Source organism: Lepidochelys olivacea (genome assembly GCF_965140295.1).
Source record: "Lepidochelys olivacea isolate rLepOli2 genome assembly, chromosome: 7".
NCBI lineage: Eukaryota > Metazoa > Chordata > Testudines > Cheloniidae > Lepidochelys > Lepidochelys olivacea.
In genome coordinates, this window is record NC_140417.1 from 19,145,928 (window position 1) to 19,167,402 (window position 21,475).

Sequence of the window (21,475 nt, forward strand, 5' to 3'; positions counted from 1 at the left end):
GTTGCACATAAAATGGCAAAATTATATAATCCATATTTTGTAGCACACTTGGTCAGGTATATTAATCTATTGGAAGTGGTAACGCTGCAACCATGTTGTATTGTGATCTTTCTAGCTGAGTAATACTCTTGTGTTTTAGTATAGAATGACCAGAGGTGTAATTACTTTCCCTCCCACAGAGAACGAACAGCAGAAGACTGAAATGTTACAGAAGTTTCACCACTTCCAGCACTTGGCAGAACTTTATCATGTCTATCACTCTATTCACAGATACACTGTAAGATATTTTCACTAGCAGTTGTATTGTTTGCTTAGCTGGTACATTTTCTGCAAATAATTCAGGAATAATTAGGAACAATTAATTACTTGTAAAGTAAATACTGAATGGATGCTGGTGTCACTGCAATGATCTAATTTTGGTTTCAGGGTTTTTTTTGCCCTGTGTTATACCGTACTGAATGTACTGCCATTCCACCCCTCAAACTACCTTTCTGTGACACAGAAAGAGCCTCTGCAGAGAGATGCTCTGCAGCACACAGTGGATGTGGACTTGAAGGCTTTCTTTCACCACCCCATCTGCATACTGATTCCACTGTGTTCTGGGCCCATTACTCCTACGGAGGAGGTTGGGACAGGATTATCCTTTAAGTGCTTTCTCTCCCTTTCCTTTTTTCTTCAGTGGCAAAGATGAGCTTTGGAGAGAGGGGCATGCAAAATCCAATTGTTGTCTTTTCTCCATTTCTCCCATTGTTGTGACTGTGTGAAAAGCACAGTGTAGTGTCTGAGATGACGGAAGTAATTTGATGCTTAGTGATATGAAGTGTTCCTTTTCTAGCTTAGAAATTTTTTAATGTTCTTTTTACCACAGGAAGAGCCCTTCAGTTTCCATTTGCCTGAAACACTCTTCAATATTTCCAGGTTTTTACTTCACAGCCTAACCAAGGAGACTCCGCTGGGCATCTCTAAAGTGTATCCTTGCAATGCAAAGCAAAATTCAAAAATTATCATATGAATTGAAGGGAATCCTTGGCACCAATCAGTGATGCATAGTCTTACTATTAGGGTATTCTTGTTCCTGGTTTTAGGGGTTCCCATGCTGTTCCTCTGTTAGATAAAATAAATGTGGGGCTGTCTTTAATCCCTGAGATGATGATCTACACCTCAGAATTATCACACACTTAGGCACATCTAGCCATACGTGCATACATTAGAAGAGGTTATCATAAACTATCAAACATGTTGCTCACCTTTGTAAGAGGAGTGCCTTCCAAGATGCAAGTCTCCAAACAAAATGTGTGGCTGTAAATATTGACAGTGCAGGAGCCACAAGTTGAAAGGCATTGGGAAAGAAACTCTGAATGTGATTGCTTCTAAATGTTAGATTCTGATTCTCCTCAGACTAATGTAGCTGTGTGTTTCTAAATGGTAGATTCTCATTCTCATTTTCAGGTCTGATGTAGCTGTGTGCCATGTACAAGACCAATTTTTTCATGGCTTCATTAACAAATTTATTTGCTGCATCTCTTCAAAGTCCTCCACAAACGACATATGAGTCCCACTGAAACATATCTGTTTCTGCACTGGACAATAGCAATTAAAAGAAGTCAGGGCAGTTCAGTGAATAAGGCAGTTAAGTGGGAGTCAGGACACCTGTGTTCCACTTCTGTCTTTTCCATTTGCTTGCTTTGTAACCTTGGATAAGTCATTTTCTTTCTCTGTGCCTCTCTTTCCTCATCTGTAAACTATGTAGAATAGTATTATTGTCCCCAAAGTGCTTAGAATTTAGAGTGTTTAATCCATACATCTCTGCTTATTTGTTACCCCCTGGGGTGCACACTAAATAAGGGGGAGGTGACATTTTGGTATAAGACATGGAAGCAAGATCCTGAAAAAGTGCCATGGGATCTGAAATATCCACATGGTGCCAACAGGATTCTGATGTTTCAGATTATCGGTTTGTGGGATGGTCCTTACAAGCATTAGTGTTGGTGGGGTCAGAATATTAACTGAAGCTTTGTTATCCACAGGCCAGTTCCTTATCTCTCTAAAAATCACCCGCTCTGGTATTTTAGCAGTCCGCTCACATTTTGTTTATGTAAACACATTTATGTGAACAGATTTCTTTAGTTAAGGCCTTTTAAAGTATTGGCATTTGTTGTGCTTCAGTGCATAAAAGTAACTGATTAAAAGTAACTGTGGTTTTTCCTGAATGCTACATATACGTTTGTTCCTTAATTTGATTATAGCAATACATTATTTGCACTAGCAAAGCAGAGTAAAGCTCTGGGTGCATATAAATTGGCCCGTCATGCCTATGACAAGTTGCAGGGACTGCAGATCCCAGCTAGATTTCAAAAATCAATTGAGCTGGGCAGCCTGACAATTCGATCCAAGCCATTCCATGACAGTGAAGTAAGTTCTGATGTATATTATTTTAGTTATTAGTATTTGACCTGATACGAGAGGCTACTTTGTCATACACACAAAGATGCTTACAATGGATTATGCACAGATTTGCAGTAATTACATTTCTGCAGGAAACAAAAATCCTCTCACCATTATTCGCCATGTCAGACTTTCTCTCCCTCTTCATTCCTAATGAAAATGAGACCTGTCTGTATGGACAAGTTCCTTCTTCACTCTCTGATCTCATATCCCCCTATTTCCCTGGCTACTCTCTCTGTTCCTTCAAGCTTCATCATCCCTCAATTCCATATGCACTTACTCCTCAGAGTGCTTACTTGGGTCTTTCTCTATGTCTGTCTACAGTTGGAGGTCACTTGTGCTTGCCCCATCTACTAGAGTTCCTCTCTCCAACCCTTTGAATGGCTTTCCTTCCTCAAATCTTGCTTTAAAACCTTCTTTTTTTTCTTTAGCTGAGGTGTGACCGCAGTGTTCTATAAAACTGTTTTTGATGGGGTGCTCACTAAAACAAATTGTACTGTGAAAATGCTTAACTGCAAATGAACATGCTTCTTGCCATCTGCAATAATGTAAACACAGTAAGACCATTGAAATCCATAGAGCTGCCTAAGATAATTGTGCAGTTTAGAAAAAACAGAAATGCATGAATCAAAGGACCTAAATTTGATCGAACTTCTGAGCAAAAAGAATTGCTTCAGTAACTTTTAGTCATACTTTTGGCATTGTGTATGTGGCCCAGGACTCTGCTGCAGCAGAAGCAAACAAAAGTGCATCAGAAGAGTGGTAAAACATCTATTTTTAATGGGAAAACTTGCAGTTTTATTGAGAGAAGGAAAAATATTTGCAAAAGTTAAAAGGCTTGATTTCACCATTGTTATACTCCAGTTTTTTGCTGCTCTGTGAACTCTGTTGGTGTCAAACTGGAGCAGTGCAGTGTGTCCTAATCAGACTCTGTGTTCAGAATGGTCTGTTTGCAATTACGCTGCTTTGTGTGTGTCTGTCTTTGCAGGAGCTTGTACCCTTGTGTTATAGGTGCTCCACCAACAACCCCTTGCTAAATAATCTGGGGAATGTGTGCATTAACTGCAGACAGCCCTTCGTCTTCTCTGCTTCATCTTACGGTGCGTTGGAATATAAAAATTGGTTTTACTTTCCATGCAGATGAGTCTGTGCTTTCTCCAAAGGCTCAGCTAGTTGGTGTTAATTGTACACTATCAATATTTAATCAGTAGGTTGGTGCCCAATAAATTCAGCCACCCTAACATTTCCTGTGTAATGTCACTTGGGGAAATAAATCTTTTTCTTTAGTGTTGCTGGCACTGAATTAGTGCCACATCCCACTCCAGAGATGATGCATTTTATTGGTGGAGGAGAGCACCAGTTTTCTAGGCAATTAGTCCCTTTCTGAATAGAACAGTTTCTGGTGTCCAAGACTGTGAGAGATTTTTTTTGCTGCAAAATAGCCACTGGTTTGCTTCTGATGCCCTGGCAGTATTGAATGCATTACTTTGTGGTGAGGCACCAGGAAGATATGAGGCACTTTATTAACCCATCCTTTAAGAAGCTTTATTTTCTGGACATGATATATTAAGTTGAATAATGCCACTGTAGAGATCTGAGGACACATATATCTTTAAAAGACTTAGGCAAGGCCTGCTAGAGATATTCTGAGTTCTTGCAGGTAACTGCTCTCTCCTTTTCTACGTGTCCTTTAGAAGTATTGCATCTGGTGGAGTTCTATTTGGAAGAAGGGATCACTGATGAAGAAGCTGTAGCTCTTATTGATCTGGAAGCACCAAGGTTAAATAAGAGAGAGGATAAATGGCAAGAGATGGCAAGTGATGGTATCCTTTCAATCCAGAACACACTCTGGTTTTCTTAGGGAAAGAGTGGCAGTTTGGAAGACAGAGTTTTTTGTTGTGGGTTGTTGGGTATTTTTGGATTTGTTATGCTTTTGTTGCATTTTAATCTGCTTCTCTCTTATGACTAGGGGACAGATTCGTTGCTGACATAAGTGGGTACAATTCCATTGCATATTTCTTTTTCAGTTGCTGTTTCAACTAAAAAAGTATGGGTATATTAACCAATCCTGGTAATTTTAGAAGGTTTTCTTTTAGAAAAATCAGTTTCATAACCTTGTCAAATATTGTTAGGTTAAAAATAATACTGTTTACTTATTTTCAAGTAACTTTTTTACTTTCTATAAAGGATGGGAGGGCTATCCATTATTCTCCTCTTGTATCACAGTGTTCTATCTTTCTTGCTAAGGAAGAACTATATTGGGCTCCCTTTGAAGCCTGTCGTTTATTTTGTAGAATCCTATATTGCTGTGGCACACAATGGTGCCAATTGTAGTTGGGGCCTGATAGTAGTAGATACAATACAAATACACAAGACGACATGGTCTATGCCTCAGAGACATGGTCTGTGCCTTTAAAATAGGTTGCCTAAAGTGAGGTGTTAGATGTTTATAGGAGGGTAGGGGAATGGAGGATGAGGGTACTACTAAGGTCACATGCATTTATGTAGTTTAGTTACTGCTAGTAACTTGGTGGTTTTAAGCTCTGCTGTTCCACAGCAATTGCTATTTAGTGAGGCGTGGCACTCCATTCTTCCTGGGGAAGAGTAAGTTTCTTCTGCAGCTCTGTCTCATATAATCTAGGGATTACTCCAGGGGTATCTGAGTACTCCCAGCCTGCCTGACATGATGGGCGTTGGGTGGAGCAAGGAGTGAGAGCCCTACTACTAAGCCATAAGACAAGTCCTATGAGTGCTAAGATAAGAGGATTTGATTTTGTGGGTGTCCTTGTTTCTTCCATAACAAACCTCTCTAGGAGCACAGAGGCTGAGATTTGATGACAACACAGACATTATCGAAGAGGATGATCCCTTTACAGCAAAATTGAGTTTTGAGGTGAGGATACCTCATTTGGGTTTTCAAATGTTGCTGCTCTTGAGGCTGAAGATTGTTGAGGAGAAAGCAAACCCAGGGTGACTCTACCTGCAAATGTTCTTTCCATGCTATCATATCTCCTTCTGAGCTGGCATCCCACAGTTCCTTCCTTGTGACCATTTACCGATTAGTAGCAGGTCTCAACAGACCACAGCCTCTCCAACTCCTTTACAAAGTGTTAGTGTTCTGCAGACCCCCGCAAGAAATGGAGGAAAGTGGGTAACTGGGAGGCTAGGAGCAGCAGTTGAGGAGAATGGTATCTTTCTCATACAAAGTGATTAGTCCACAGAAAAGAAAAACCTGGAGAACCACTTATTCTATCTGAATGTCTTTTTTAAGTAAACTGTCTCTCTCTGGCCTCATCATCATCAATGGAAAAATAGTCTCCTGGGATGCCTACCCACCCACTCACTGCAGAAACACATTTAAAAATTATGATGTTTTCTGCATACTGTAGTTTTATGTGACGTGATTTAAAAAATCAAACTCTGAAGTTAGTTTGAACAGCCCTTTACTTTTTTTCATAGTAGCGGGTGTACATAACACCCAGATATAAACATGCCCAAGAGAGAGCCTCTAAGCAAGACATCCAGGGTATAAAATGTGCAGGATATTCATATATAGGCAGTCCATGTTACTGTAGTGTAAATCTGATAACTATAGTTACTCTGAATTTACACTGATGTAACAGAGAACATCAGCTGGCCAAGATTGTTAAACAAGGCCTGGTGGTATTATTGCTGTTATTATTTGTATTATATTAGTGCCTGGGGAGCCCTAAACAACATCAGGATTCCATTGTGTTACATGTTTTTACAAATGTAAGTAATAGATAGTTCCTGCCTTGAAGAGCTTTTGGTCTAAACAGACCAGACAGATGAAAGATGCAGGGGAAAGAATATAACATACGAGCAGATGATCAGTGTGATAGTTTGCAAATACCATGTTAGTTCCACAATATTTTTATTTCCTCATTATTTATTTGGATGGGCATTTGTTGGGAAGAGATTGAGATGAGGCAAATGAAGGGAGAAGAGACGTTGCAGAGAGGGGAGGTAGAGGGACAGGGATAAGAGGAATGCAGAAAGGAGAAGAGGGAGCAGTATTAAGAGTAGGTGGCATGAGGCAAAGAAACTCAATAGAGCTGGAGCAAACAGCCAGTCAGCATGGGAGAGAATGTCTGGAGAAAAAGCTGTAGACAGCAGTGGGGCTTTGATGTCATATTTGTGCATAATGTCCCTGCTCAGCTTGAGTTTCTGGTGGACTCCTCCAAGGAGTTTCTTTATACCCCAGTTTTAGATGGCTGGGGCAGGGGTGAGTCCATCTGGAGTCTGGTGTTCCAGCAAGCGGCAGGGGGACTGTCCTCTAGATAGCTCAGGGTCTGGGTGGGTGCAGTTAAGAATAGACATTTTCAGGGAAGTTTTTGTAAATGGCTTTTTTTTCCGTTTAAATAAAAAATTGTGTTGATGGGAATGAGTGAAGCACAGTGAAAATACCTTTACTCACATCTTGCTTACTCCCACTGAGGACAGTGAGAAAACTGCCATTGACTTCAGTGGGAGCAGAATCCATGCCTATTCTGTGTTAGCACTTTCTACTGAGTAATAACACTCCGCTCTTTGTCATCTTTAAAACACTTTGCAATTGTTAAGCTTCATTCTTTTTTAAATGCTGCAGCAAGGAGGCTCAGAATTTGTTCCTGTGATAGTGAATCGTGCAGTTCTCCGGTCAATGAGCCGGAGGGATGTCCTGATTAAACGCTGGCCAAAGCCATTACAGTGGCAATACTTCCGGTCCTTGCTACCAGACGCTTCCATTACCATGTGTCCAACATGCTTTCAGGTATAAGTAATGTTTTCATTGGGGTCTTTGAAAACTCATTCCTAATAAGAAGCTAATTGAAATGACCCTGATACTTTAATTTCTAACCCTCGATACATACCTTCTGAAGTCCTGAATAGTAAATAAAGAGAGCAAAATGCCCTGTGCTATATACAGAGAGGATAGGCCTTGCCAGAAGGGCTGGCTTCAGAATAGCTTGTGGTAACTGAATTTGTAGAATGAAGTATTTGGGGACTGCACAGTGATGGCAAGAATTGTAGCCACTCAAGAAGTCCTAAAGTGAACTAAAAGAAGGGAAACATTGATTTTTTTTCTCTGCCTTTCTAACCTTATAGCCTGGTTTAGTGGGGGCATTCAGCAAGTAAAATGATTTTTTTTCTTTGTAGTTCCCCCACCGCAGGTATGTTTTCTTCAAAATATTCAATAGTTTGGATATTTTTGGTTATGTGGAAGCAGAGAAAGCATCCTAAAGTCCACCCTCCTTTCTCACAGAGCAGTTGGGTTTCACTGGTTGGGTGAACTGACTTCCATAGCCTCCACACTTCTTTAATGAAATATTTGCTCTTATATTCCAAATTATAGCTGTTACAAACAGCTGTAAATTACTTGTTATTGTGGAAACATGAACTCTGTTGTAACAGTAGCATCAGGTATTCTGAGCCCTAGCAAAACCATTCCATCTCAGTTTCCTTTTCCTAGATGTGAGCCAGTAACAGTGTAATAGATAACGCCTAAATCTGTTCCTAATTCACAGATGTTTCATTCAGAGGATTATGAGCTCCTGGTGCTCCAGCATAACTGTTGTCCATACTGTCGGAGAAGAATTGATGAGTCAAACCAGTGAAAAAGATCCATCCAAGAGATCTTTCTGCTATCACAGTGAAATGCATTGCAAACTAATCAAGCTTTCTTAACAGTTTGGTTATGTTGTTACATATATTTTCTCACTCTGTGTATGTTTCATAAGCAGTGGAAAAAGAGAAACTGTTAAATGTCACGTTGTGTCCTATCCAAATGAAATTTTATTTTTATGAGCAATGTAATTACAGAATTTCTATTTATTGCTCTTTGTTTTGTATATAACCACAGAGCCAAGTGGGAAAAAAATGTACATATATATTTTTAAGGAAAATTCCAGTTTTACTTTCAAGTGTCCTATGTTTATCATGGCAACCTGCCAGTGTGCCACAGATTCGATAGGAATGTTTTAGGGTGAGATTCAGCCTTGAGATAATTCAGTTGACCTCATTGATTTTGCCCCTCTTTATGCCAGGGCTGAATTTGGTCCTTAATATGTACTTGGTTGTTGACAGAACTTGAAATAAAAAGGGGAAGTTTTTGCATCAGTGTTTTATTTTCATTTGAGCATTTGCTGCAGTCTTTCTCTGAAATGGAATTTCCCAATGGGAATGTACCTTTTATATCGTTTTGGCAGAGAATAGCATTACATTTAGGAGCTCTTACACATATTGACTCACACGTTAATGAACACATGATTAAAACCCTAGTGTGGACAAAGCAAGTTGTAGTTTTAATATGTGTCAACTGGTCAAGGTAAACCCTAACCTCCCCACCAGGTTTTACATAGACCAGCTAACACATTTCAAATCAAGTCACCATGTCTGCTGGGATTTTAGTATGTGTTAGCCAATGTGTATTAAAAACTCACCTTTTTTCCTAGTGAAAAAATAAAAGCCATTCATCAGGTGTAATGAATATATTGGAGGGTTCATGAAACCGATTCATCAGGTGTAATGAATATATTGGAGGGTTCATGAAATGTGCCAGCTTGACAGGCATGGAAGGTAAAGGCTGGCCCCTATTTAGCCACAGAACAGGTACATTATGGGCTTGTCTTCGCTGCAAAATTAACTCTGGCTCTTGCTCAGGTGTTGTTCCTAACCTGGCTTCCATTTAAACACACAACCTCGGGCCCAAGTATGGTGCTGATTTTAATCCAGGCTAGCTGGCCCATCCTGGGGGAAAGGCTAAAGCCCGAGCGCATTTTACACTCAGGCTGGTAATCCACCCACTTTTCAGGGAGTGCACAGGCTAAACCATTCAGGTACTGGTAGCTTTCCAGTGCCATCCTACAGTTTCCCCTGTGTGCCCAGGACAGACAAGTTCTCCCACAATCCACTGGGAAAGAATCATAGAGCAGCACAACTTACTGTAGCGCTAAGAACCATGTGATATGACCCCAGAAGTCCTAGAGCCTCATACAGGTATGTGCACAAGGGTGGACTAAAAACTCAACCATGGCTTCACAGCGTGGTTGCTCACGTCTGGGCTAGGCTAGTGCAGGTGCTGATCACCTGAGTTAACTCTGCAGTGAAGATGTGCCCTAAGAGTAGTTGCTGTGCAATCTTTCTCCACCACTATGTTTCAACCCTCACCTGTGGGGAGCAATTCTAGGAGGAGAGAAAGTAGTTCATCTTGCATTCCTGTTCGGTCCTCTGCTTTTCTGCTAATACTGCCCTATAGGACGCTAACTGAGGGAATGATTTTTCATTATGTGTATACTGCACCAACCTAATAGTTGGACTTCAGAATAGGCCACTGAACAAGCAGTTAGCTGGTAACAACTATGGGTAGGTAACCACTTGGGCTGAATTTGAGCGAGTGACCTAGAAGTGATAGGTTTCTTCATTATTTTTAGTCAAATGTAGATAACGGGTAAGAGTATGCACACAGTATACATGGTTATTATAATCATGCCTACCACAAGTTTCCCTGTGTTTTCAAAGGAATATGATATTCATCTTTGCTTACTGTCCTAAACTGTTGGACAGTGTTTCTGCATGCTGTTAAACAGCTACCACAGAGGCAGCTGAATTTCAGTGGTGATTGAAATGATTTCTATGTGTACTTTAAATTGCTCTAAAAAGTGACTAAAAAAAAAAATAGCTTCAATGGGCTTCCATATGCCTGTGAATCTGGATCAAATTTTGTTTGACACTTTAAAAAAATATGCTGTTCTGACTTGTAAATATACTGATCTAAAAGTCCCGACCTTGCTTGCTTGCTTGCTTGTAAATTACTGTATGCAATGAAGACTGCAGTTGGAATTAATAAACCGTTCTGTTTGATACGGGAGCCAGAATTAGAATCTAGCTCGTTTTCCCATAATTGTGTTGGTTTTGCAAAGCCAACAGGAGTGAAAAGCAGTAAAAATAAGTAGCTATGATTTGTAATGACAGGCGAGGAAAATGTTTTGAGCACAGAGGTTTCCCTTTTTTACAGACCCACTTTTCTGACCGTAGATGCATTTTATGTTTGAAAAGCGCTTTTTGGTGCCTTCTGGAGGAAAGATGCTGTGTAAAAGTAAGTCATGATGTGTAAATAAATGTTAGGGCCAATGTATTATGAATTTTTAAACTACTGTAGTAGTCCCAATTTGCCCTGTGACATTGAAGCTGTTCTTATGTAACTTCAGCATCTTCTGACAATAACACATCATGATAATTCTATTTTTAGAGTTTTATCAGCTCACAAGATGGTACCAAAAATGACCTTTCCTCCTCTGCGTCCCTTCAGCCACTTACCCTTCACTAGACCTGGTGTGGATAGCAGCATAGACCACTTTCTGGAACTTGTCCTATGCTTGTTCTTTTATCCTACTATTACTTGCCTTCGCTATCTGTGACGCGCTTCAGGCTCTAAGCTGTGGACAGCAATTGCAATCTCAGCAATGGCTTACTGCATCAAAGCTTAATGTGACAAATTTGAATATTTGGAAGGATAAACCTTTAATCCTACTGTGTGCCCAGGTATATGTGCTAACAAGTACGTTGGTGCTTAGATAACTACAATACAACTTGAAAGTAGCTTTGGAAACAAGAAAAGTTCATAGAGGTGGAGTTTTTGGAATGGGTAATATATTAGAGAGGACATGGTGTTTGCATATAAGTGTATAGAAAGACTGTCTCCTCATCTATACAAATGTCACAAGTGTGCATTTTCCTAGTTCAAGTACTATATTATATGCACCCTAGTCTTCCTCTGATATTGTGAGGCATTCCAATTCCCATGATGGTAGGACACTGTTGTCAATGACAAGCTGGGTGGGGTAATATCTTTTCTTGGACAAACTTCTGTTGGTGAAAGAGACAAGCTACGCAGAGCTCTTCTTCAGGTCTGGGGAAAGTGACAGCTAGATACAAGGTGGAACAGATTATTTAGCATAAATAGTTAACACATCTATTTTCGAACATTTATGACCATGAGACATTCCCCTCGTGCACTGAAGTTTTCCATGCATGGTCTATCCTGAGACCAAATGTTTGTGCACCTCCTGGATGTAAAACTTGAGCAAAATCCCTCCACTGACTCTTTAACCTAAGGGCTAGAGTTTGAAGCTGATGCAGGAGGAAGTCTGTTTACTCCATTTTCTCAACTAAACTGTATATACTATGCTAACCCAGTTATAAGGGCTTGGGTTGGAGAAATAAGACTAGGATGGGACACAGGCATTGCCCAGCATCCTAGCTCTAGCCAAAATTGCTGTATGGCCTTGAGCTAGTCATGCCCCCTCTGAGCCTCTACTTCCCTATCTGTAAAACTGGGGAGATGATCCTGGTCTAGCTGACTGGAGTGGTGAGAATTAGTGAATGTTTATATAGCACTCTGAATGTTAAGGGCTAAGTTTATATTGTTTACCACTAACAAAATGTAATAAAAAGGCAGAGGAAAAAAATAGATTTTTGGGTTTAAGTAGTAGGAATAATGGTGGTATGATACTTGAGAGAATTGCATTCTCCATAAGAGATTCTCTCTCTACTGTTAACTTCAGTGTTTTCATCCCCCCTTCACATACTGTCCCATGGACGCTGTAGACCTAAAAACAACCAATGTCTAATTACATTTTTTCAGTCTAAATAATTACTTTATTCTCAGTGTACTGAGAGGGAAAACAGAGAAGCATGGACCATCTGGGAGTTTCAAACAGCAGATTCCCCTGTAGCTATCGTTGCCTTATCAATTTAGTAAGTTGATGCTTCAGAAAGGTTTCAGAGTGATAGTTCAAGAGATTGAAGTCCCCTGACTTCCTGCAGAGCAAACAGAACATTAGCATTAGTTCTGTGAGAGTTGCTACATGGCCCTGCCAAATGTGCACCTCACCCCTGAGCAAGAGGGAGATGGGAATTATTATTTGCTAAGCCCTGCCCCTGGTACTGTAGAAATAGCAAATAAAGACAAGCTTTGCCAGAAGGAGTTGAGAAGATGACACAACAGGAGACCCAGAGACAGGTGTTAATGTTTCACTTTTTCATTTCTCCCATTATCACAAAATATTAGGGCAGACAAGGCAGGTGGCTGATGTAGGCTAAAGGTTGTAGGCATCATAGAACAACTAGCTCAGTCAGTCCTTGGCCTCTCTGCTGTCAAGACTCCAGCTGGGATGCCAGTTATGAAGCAGCTATCTGGCTGCCTGGAACTATGCTGAGACTGCCATCTCATTTCACATGGGCCACAGACCAGCTTTCAGACGATAACAGGACTTGGGCCAAGCTCCAGTTGGTAACCTAGAGTTCAAAGGCTGCATATCCCATTATCAGTTCCCTGAGTCATTCAGCCTCCACCCCACCGTACGTAATGTGGTTTTTACATCAAGTTATGCATTCCTTTGAGGAGGAGAAAAAGGGCTCAAAGCTCATCCCTGCAACCTGCCTCCACCGTGGTAGCACATCAAGAAAGTGCAATACGGACACTGGACATGCTTACAATAGGAAATACTTACTACACACCTACCCCTGCTGATAATTATATTTCAGCTTTCTCTAGTGCTTTCCACCTAAGCAACCCAATGGCTGTTCTGCAGCCATTAATAAATTGAATGTCACAACACCCCTGGGAAGTAGAGAAATATTATGATCCCCATCACACAGCTGGGGCAACAGGGCACAGAGCAGCTACTGCCCATGAAAATGACCTATCATTTGAGTACCTCTGTTGTCTGACTGCCCTGCTTTAGCTATGTGGGATCCAGCTTTCAGAAGTGCTGAAAACTACCAGTCCAGGGGAAGTCAATGCAAGCTACTGGTGATCAGCCCTACATCTCTAAATGGGGTACCCAAAAATGGAGAGACCTGATCTTGGCGATCAGTTCTGAAAATTTGCACCTCAGTGAATTGCGTAAGGCCACGCAGCAAGCACGAGGCAGAGCTGGGACCAGAAGCAGAGGTTATACTGGTTTTCCCTCTATTCTGTACGTGATATCTCTGTGTGTGTTATAGATTAACAAAGGGACTTAGGTGTGGTGATGCTGAGCATTGCCCCACCACACTCTTAGGCAGCTACAAAATTGCTGGCATCTAGGCTCCTTTTTCTATGAATGGGGAGAAACAGCACCTCAGAATGGGACCCACAAAAACACTAGGGGGTCCCTGTTTAAGCTAGCCAATGAGAGATACCGAGCCTAGACATCCATGCTAGGCACCTAAAGCCAAACTCCCCCTGGCTGGGATTCTCAGCTGCCAACCCCCTCTTGAGGTTACACACTTAGGTCATTTTAGCAAGAAGCCAGGGGAAGAGAGTTGGGAGGAGGAGGAGCACCACCCTTTTAACTATTAGCCCAGTGGTTAGATTACTCACCTGTAGGGTTGCCATCTGTGAGGTACAAGAGATTGAGATCGCCAGGATGGTCCTGAGCCTATAAAACTGGACAGCTGGCAGTGTGTACTGAGCACCCTGTACAGTTTTCCCAGGACAGCTACTTCAAAAAAGGGGTGGTCCTGGGAAAAGGTGGCAACCTTACTCACTGGGATGTGGGACACCCCTGGTTTGTCCCCTTCCTCACCTGAGTGGGCGAAGGGATTAACTTTGATCCACCATCTCTTAGACGAGTGCTTGAACCAATGTATAATGGGATAGCCAGATGGCTGGGGAGGGGACTCCCTCACTCTTCCTGTTGAAGCGATTCCACTTTGGCTAAATAATGAAAGGCCCATTGGGCCAGAGAGAGAGCATGCAAACATGAGAAAGACTCTGTAGCCCTCTGGCTAGCACAAAGGAGATTGAGGATCCAGTACCTCTCCTCCAATGACTTCTTAAAATTATTTGTCCACAGTGGAACAGCTTTGACAGCAGACTGAGAGATCGCCATCTCAAAATAGCCCATAGCCCCGTGGCGAACGCACTCTCCTGCAAGATGGCAGCTTATAGTTCAAATCCCTTCTTTCCCCCTTAAGTGGAGGAATTTAAACTGGCGGTCTCCCACAACCCAGGTGAGTACCCTCCAGTTGGCTAAAAGTCATGAAGGGGCTCGTCCTCTGCTGCCATCTTGTGTAAGCTCACCTATAGAGGGACTGAGCCATAGATGAGCTCAGACCATGCTTACTGGATCCAGTCCTGCAGGTGAGTTAGGTGGAGAAATGCCTATTTCCCCCTCATTCATGCCTGGCTCTGGGGCTTAGGTGTCGGGACGCTTGGCATGGGTCTGTGGTGCCTATGCCCAGAAGTGAAAATATTGATGCCACAGTATGCATCCGATGAAGTGAGCTGTAGCTCACGAAAGCTTATGTTCAAATAAATTGGTTAGTCTCTAAGGTGCCATAAGGTGCCACAAGTACTTCCTTTCCTTTTTATTGATGCCTTGGGAATTTTTATTGCAAAAACTGAGGTGCCAAGTGAGTTTAGGGTTTGGTGGCTGCTGATTGGATGTTTTGGGAATCCCAGTGGGGCCTCATGCTAAAATTTAGGCAATGGAAGTGATAGTTAAGTGCCTAAGTCCTTTTGTGAATCTAGCCATACAAGTTCAATATTCTCTGGTAACCATTTTGCAACCCAGAAACAGGTGTCACCATAACACCTTCCTCGGAAAGCCAATTAACAGTTGAAATCCTAGCTTGGATTATTATGATCAATAATACCATAAGCCTTAATCATGCTGACACTGATGTTGGAAGCTTACCCAAGGTGGCACTTTATAAAGGCTGCAGTACTGAGAACAGTATAGCCAGCTTCTGCTCAAATGTTAATAAGGAGGTGAATTTCAAGAGGGGAGCCTCAAAGGAAGCAAAACTTACTTGTAAGACCAAAAATACCTCTGGAACTGCAACCATGAATGGAACAGAGGGGCCAAATTTCTATGTGCCCATGTCCAACAAGACAGGGATAGTACGGAGTCCATTTGAGTATCCTCAGTACTACCTAGCTGACCCGTGGAAGTTCTCTGTACTGTCTGCTTACATGTTTCTGCTGATTCTTCTTGGCTTCCCTGTCAACTTCCTGACTCTGTATGTCACCATCCAACACAAGAAACTCCGGACACCCCTCAACTACATCCTTTTGAACCTGGCCTTTGCTAACCTCTTCATGGTCTTTGGAGGATTCACCACCACCATGTACACCTCAATGCATGGCTATTTTATCTTTGGGACAACTGGCTGCAACATTGAAGGCTTCTTTGCTACACTGGGTGGTAAGTTTTCTACATGTGTAAATAACCAATGCTTACCTTAAACCTTAGTCCATCCTGTGCTTTGCTGTACATTGGGCTACCCACATTTGCCATCCTTGCCTGTCAACTGGCCTTCTCTCCAAATCTTCCCATTTCATGTTGAGGTGCTTGATGTCATTCAGAACTGTTCGCTTCCATGTTATTCACTGTCTTCATCTTTCTTCTTGCATTTTCTGGCTTCCATTCAAGAGCGGTATTTGGTGTAAATAATCAAGAGACAATTTTAAAATCTCCGCCTTTTGGGTCTCCCTCAAGATTTTAGGAAAGAGAGATAAATCAGATCATTTCAGTGTGCACTCTAAAGGGCAGTTGGAATAGAGAGGTGTAAATAACCAAGAGGCAATTTTAAAATCTCCGCCTTTTGGGTTTCCCTCAAGATTTTAGGAAAGAGAGATAAATCAGATCATTTCAGTGTGCACTCTAAAGGGCAGCTGGAATAGAGAAACTGCATTGTAATTTGGACTAATTTAACGTTGTGATATTTCAAGGCAGGAAATAAATGGGGGAGAAGAAATAAAGCACCATGATTTTCTGCCTTCTTTTAGCACTTTGGGGGAAGTTTAGCTAGTGAGTATCCTGAAAAATGTAGAGTGTAGGATTGACAAGTGACCTGCAACAGATTTTAAAATGTTCAGTTTGTATGCTTTTTGTCTTGTTCTTTTAACCTTAGAAATAACAAATCTGGTTTTCCCTGGTGTTGCCTGAGGACTTTCTGAGAATCTCAGATCATGTCTGTTGTGAACTCTCATTGAAGAGGCAGGGTTATTTAGCCTTTAACAAAGTCATCCTTTCTTCCAATATCAATCAGGCTTTAGGCTAAACTGTGGGACTAAAAAACCCTTCCCCTCTCAGTTCATTTCAGTTTTCAGATATCTGTCTTGTGAGGTCATTTTATCAGTTCTCCAGTTACCATATAGTCTTCGTGTGTAGACAAGACTACATCTATGACAAAATAAACAAGCAGGAAAAAGAAATACGGCTGTTGTGACAACAACCTTTCCAGCCTTCTTTATCCATTGTAAAGAAGGCGAAAAGGGCACAAGCCCAATTTCCCTTCCATTATAGGTCACCTTTTAAATGCCCTTACTAACAGAGCTCCTGATCTGAGAGGTGCTGAGCCGTGGGTGGAAATCAGTGGGAATTGTCAGTGCTCATTACCTCTTGGAATCTGGCTCATGGATTTTTTAAGTAGAGATACAAATGTGGAGAGGAGAGATTGGGCTCATCCATGTGATAGGATGATGCAGTAGGGCACAAAACACTAGCAAAATGATGGGTACAATGATCAATAGTAGAATAAGATACTTGTGTGTTCCTTACTATATTTTAATTCAGATCTGTGATACTAACATTCCTTGAAACCTTACCTGGATTTCTTTGCCATTTAAAGACTTCAGTGGAAATCATAACATAAGAATTAATCCAACCTCAGTCACCAGATCTAGGAATTATTTTGGAGAAGTTCTATGGCCTATGCTATGCAGGAGGTCAGATTAGATTATCACAATGGTCCCTTCTAGCCTTAGAATCAATAAAAAGGACTCATTTACATGGCTATGTGTTTTCTTTTTCTTCTGTTGTTGGTAACGGTCTATGTGTGCCTCTCTCTCTTTCTCTCTCTTTTACAGGTGAAATAGCTCTGTGGTCCCTAGTCGTCTTGGCCATTGAAAGATATGTGGTGGTCTGCAAGCCCATGAGCAACTTCCGATTTAGTGAGACCCATGCCCTCATGGGTATCATTTTCACCTGGGTCATGGCCCTGGCCTGTTCTGCTCCTCCATTGTTTGGATGGTCTAGGTATGGACTGAACATTTTCTGAAATGATGCCTCAGCTAGCATGGTGTTAGCAGCAGTTAATGAGGTGTTTTACGTATTTCTGTAGCAGCATTCCAAGTAAAGCAACCTCATTCACCAGTTCAAGGGCAGACACTAATCTCATTGGTTTAACTGCAGGTACATCCCAGAGGGCTTGCAGTGCTCATGTGGAATTGATTATTACACTCTGAAACCTGAGGTCCACAATGAATCTTTTGTCGTCTACATGTTTGTGGTTCATTTCCTCATTCCATTGATCATCATTTCCTTCTGTTATGGGCGCCTGGTTTGCACTGTTAAAGAGGTAGGTAGACCTGTTAGAGATGACCAAAAACCTGCATCTGAAGCCTATTCTCCCCTACCCCAAATACTGGGAGATTTCAGATCCAGATCTGAACTCTGCAGCTGGTTCCATCCCTGTAGTGAAATGAACCATAACCCCAGAGCTAATCAACCCTGATATTTGGGGAGCTAGGGTGATGTGAATTTGATGTTTGTAGCTCATCACACCCCTAAACCCTTCACAAACTCCCTGGACAGTCAATTTCAGCATGTCTCCCAGATACTCCTGGGGGAATTCTGCACCACTGCACACGTGCAGAATTCATGTCCCCCGCAGATTTCTTTCCTCCCCCATAGAAAATGGTGGGGAAGCAAATGGAAGCTGTAAGAGCGGTCACATGCCCCTCCCCAGCAGCACGGGTGCATCATTTCGGGCTCCTGGAGCAGCTGGCGGAGAGGTAAATCACCACAGGGGGGTGGGGGCAGGGCTGGGGATGCCCCTGCTGGTGGCTCCTACCCTGTGCCGGACTCAGCTGCTAGTTCCACCTGGGCTAGGGGTGAGGAAGGACAGAATTTCCTACTTCTTCCCCTGCAAGGAGCAGCCGGGGCTAGGGCTGGGACCGGGTCAGACCCACTCCCACAAACCTCCCCCAGCTGCCGGAGCTCTGGACCCTCCACCTGCTTCCTGCCCCCTTGGCTCCTCAGAAGCAGGGGGAGGGGTCACTATACAGGGAGCTGCTCCCCTGTCTGCCCAGCTCTCTGTGCATCTGGACCGCCCCCAAAATTCTCCCCTGCATTTGGACCCTGCATCTGCACCCAGCCCCCCACTCCACTGAGCCCCAACCAGCTGGACACAGACTTTCACCCCACCAAGCGCCATTCCTCCAGCATCCGGACTCCAACCCCACTGAACCCCCACACCCAGACCCCCCTTGCCGAGCTCCATCCCCCAACACCAGACCCCCACCCCGCTGAGCCCCAGCTACTTTCACCAGGAACTCTCTGCAGAGTCCCATTGCCCTTGCACCCAGAACCCAACAGTGAGCCCCTGTGCATCCAGATCCCCCCCTGAGCTGCCTGCACCCAGATTGCCCCACACAGAACCCTCTCACCCCACACCTGGATCCCTCCACACTAAGCCCCTCCACACGTGGATCCTGCTGGGCTGAGCCTGCCTGCCCACACTGGGATTGGGGGCCAAGGCTGGGCATGCATGTGAGACTCTATCCCTCTCACTTACTATCTTGGTGCACATGGTGTGGAGGGACAGGGCTCTGGGGTTTCTGGGGCAGGCCCGGCCCTTGCACTGTGTCAGGGTCAGGTGCAGCCTCGTCACCAAGTCCATGTCCCAACCGGGGCTGCAGGGTGATCTCCCACCTCCATGCAGCCGGTGGCCTGTGCTCCCCGCTGCCACGCTGGAGCCTCCACATTTATTTATTGACAAAATATGCAGAATTTTAAAATATTGTGTGTAGAATTTTTATTTTTTTAGTGCAGAATTCCCTCAGAAGTACCCAATCTATCCCCTGCAGCACCATCATCATTTCAGTGGTCTTATCTGTTTAGGCTGCAGCTCAGCAACAGGAATCAGCCACCACTCAGAAAGCTGAGAGAGAAGTTACTCGCATGGTCATCATCATGGTTATTGCGTTCCTCATTTGCTGGGTCCCCTATGCCAGCGTCGCTTTCCACATTTTCACCCACCAGGGATCTGACTTTGGCCCTGTCTTCATGACCATCCCAGCTTTCTTTGCCAAGAGCTCTGCTATCTACAACCCAGTGATTTACATTGTAATGAACAAACAGGTAAGTGGCAAATCTCTGGTCTTCTTCTTTATTTATTTATTAATTTCTTAATAGCTAACAGAGAGTTATAGCACTTAGATCGTATTTTTAAAGCTCTTTTTTGCTCAATGTGGCACAAGTGGAGCTTTTTCAAGGCAATTTTGGTTCTGTCATAAAAAGGGACGTTTAATCATTGTGTTGCTATCCTTTAGTATTACATAAATCTACTGAACGCAACTGGAAGTCATAAGGACTGTCTATTTGAAATGATCAATGCATTGATTTAGTTAAATATCTAGGACTGTATTCTGTTCTCAGTTACAATGGTGCAACCATTTTGATTCAGTAGATATGCACTAGTCTAACAGAGCCAATAATAAGAATACTCAGTAAGGTTAAGGTAATCCTGAACAGAAGCTGTAGCTAGCTCTAGGAAGTGGGAAATGTTAAGCACATAAATTTGGCAGAGCGAATAAATCATTGGTCTAGCAAGTCTACTATTCTACCTCCAATAATGAGCAGCACCTGGCACTTTAGGGCAACTTAGTCCACAAAAAGCCTTCCCAAAATGCACTTGGCCATCTGTGCAATGCTATATCAGGAGCAGAAATTCCTTCCAGATCCCTGGTATGATCATCTCATACTGCAAAACATGAGCTTTGATTACCCTTTTTTTTTTTTAGTATTTTTTTATTATTTTAATCGAATATTGAGCTGTTAACAAATTGTGATCTTTCAAGGGTCAACTCATGCTTGCCTCACTCAGATGAGAAGCCCCATTCACTTCAACAGGATTGTTCAGCTAAGGGATCCAATGCAAGTCCCACTGGCGATAAGTCTTTCCACTGACTTCAGTGGGAGTTAGATTGTTCCCAAGGTGTGCAGACTTTTACAAGGACATATCAATAGACCTGAACTGGTCTAATCCGGGAGCATCTTCATTAGCCACAGTTCCTTGAATTTCCCCCCTCATTGCTTTAGTCAAAAATCCCTCCCGGTGCATTACTGATGCATTTAATGTAAGGATATTCACAATGTGTAGGGTTGGCTGACGGTTGTCACACTGCCTGCATCGGCTGGTTACCTCTGCTGCCATTGTTTTCTTTTCTAGTTCCGTAACTGCATGATCACCACCATTTGCTGTGGAAAGAACCTGCTCGGTGACGACGACGCTTCTGCTGGCACCAGGACAGAGACTTCCTCAGTCTCCACCAGCCAGGTTTCTCCTGCATAGATTCCTCATGGAAGCTGCTGATCTCAGAGCTGGCATGCCTTGCCAGCAAGGATGCGCAAGTCCCATTTGCATGCATGTAGTCGTGTCCACCATCACCACCGCCTGCATGTGATTCACAGTTAACCCAGCAGAATGGACTTTTCAGTTCTGATAATAGAAATCATTTGAACAAGTTTGTACATATTTTTTTTAATTAAATACAAAGGGCTAGCTCCTCAGCTGGTGTAAATGTGTGTATACCCATTGACTTGTATAGCGTTATCCCCATTTACACTGACCAAACATCTGGGTCACGATCCTTAGCTTCATACAGAGGGGCGAATGTTCTCCTTTCACAGAATGGAAAAGATGAGTAAGGCTGCAGCCTTGTGGATTCATCCCTACCATGGCATCTGTTCTGGATGCGAACCACAGGGGCCATGGTTAGGAAAGCCCATAGTAAAGAGCCAAGATACAGCAATCTAGCAGGGGATGAGGTATACCCGTGTTACAAAGCTGGGATCAGTGGGGGTGCATGAAACCTAGTGAGCACTGGCTAGGGTTGCCACCTCTCCGGGTTTTTACCTGGACAATCTGATTTTTGGCTTCTGTGTCCGGGTGCCAGATAGAATTGCCAGGTGCCCGGTTTTTGACTGGAAAGTCCAGTCAAAAAGGGGACCAGGCAGTGTCTGGTCAGATG

At 42.8% G+C, this 21,475-nt stretch overlaps 2 protein-coding genes across 5 annotated transcripts in view; both read left to right on the forward strand.

Moving 5' to 3' along the window:
* Positions 1-8,562, forward strand: part of IFT122 (intraflagellar transport 122) — a 49,174-nt gene extending 40,612 nt beyond the window's left edge. For all 4 annotated transcript variants that reach the window (XM_084634583.1, XM_084634585.1, XM_084634584.1 and 1 more), the window contains 8 exons: positions 180-277; positions 869-969; positions 2,247-2,412; positions 3,434-3,545; positions 4,140-4,268; positions 5,259-5,338; positions 7,055-7,219; positions 7,974-8,562. In XM_084634583.1, coding sequence (XP_084490709.1) covers positions 180-277; positions 869-969; positions 2,247-2,412; positions 3,434-3,545; positions 4,140-4,268; positions 5,259-5,338; positions 7,055-7,219; positions 7,974-8,063 — 941 coding nt within the window. In that variant the 3' untranslated portion in view covers positions 8,064-8,562. The remainder of the gene's footprint in view (positions 1-179; positions 278-868; positions 970-2,246; positions 2,413-3,433; positions 3,546-4,139; positions 4,269-5,258; positions 5,339-7,054; positions 7,220-7,973) is intronic.
* Positions 8,563-15,280: 6,718 nt separating this feature from the next.
* On the forward strand, positions 15,281-20,888 carry RHO (rhodopsin; the record flags this gene model as incomplete). Its single annotated transcript, XM_084633780.1, has 5 exons — positions 15,281-15,641; positions 17,309-17,477; positions 17,634-17,799; positions 19,344-19,583; positions 20,674-20,888. 5 exons carry the CDS (start codon positions 15,281-15,283, stop codon positions 20,794-20,796), a joined length of 1,059 nt encoding a protein of 352 aa, XP_084489906.1. The 3' UTR covers positions 20,797-20,888.
* Positions 20,889-21,475: the final 587 nt, after the last annotated feature.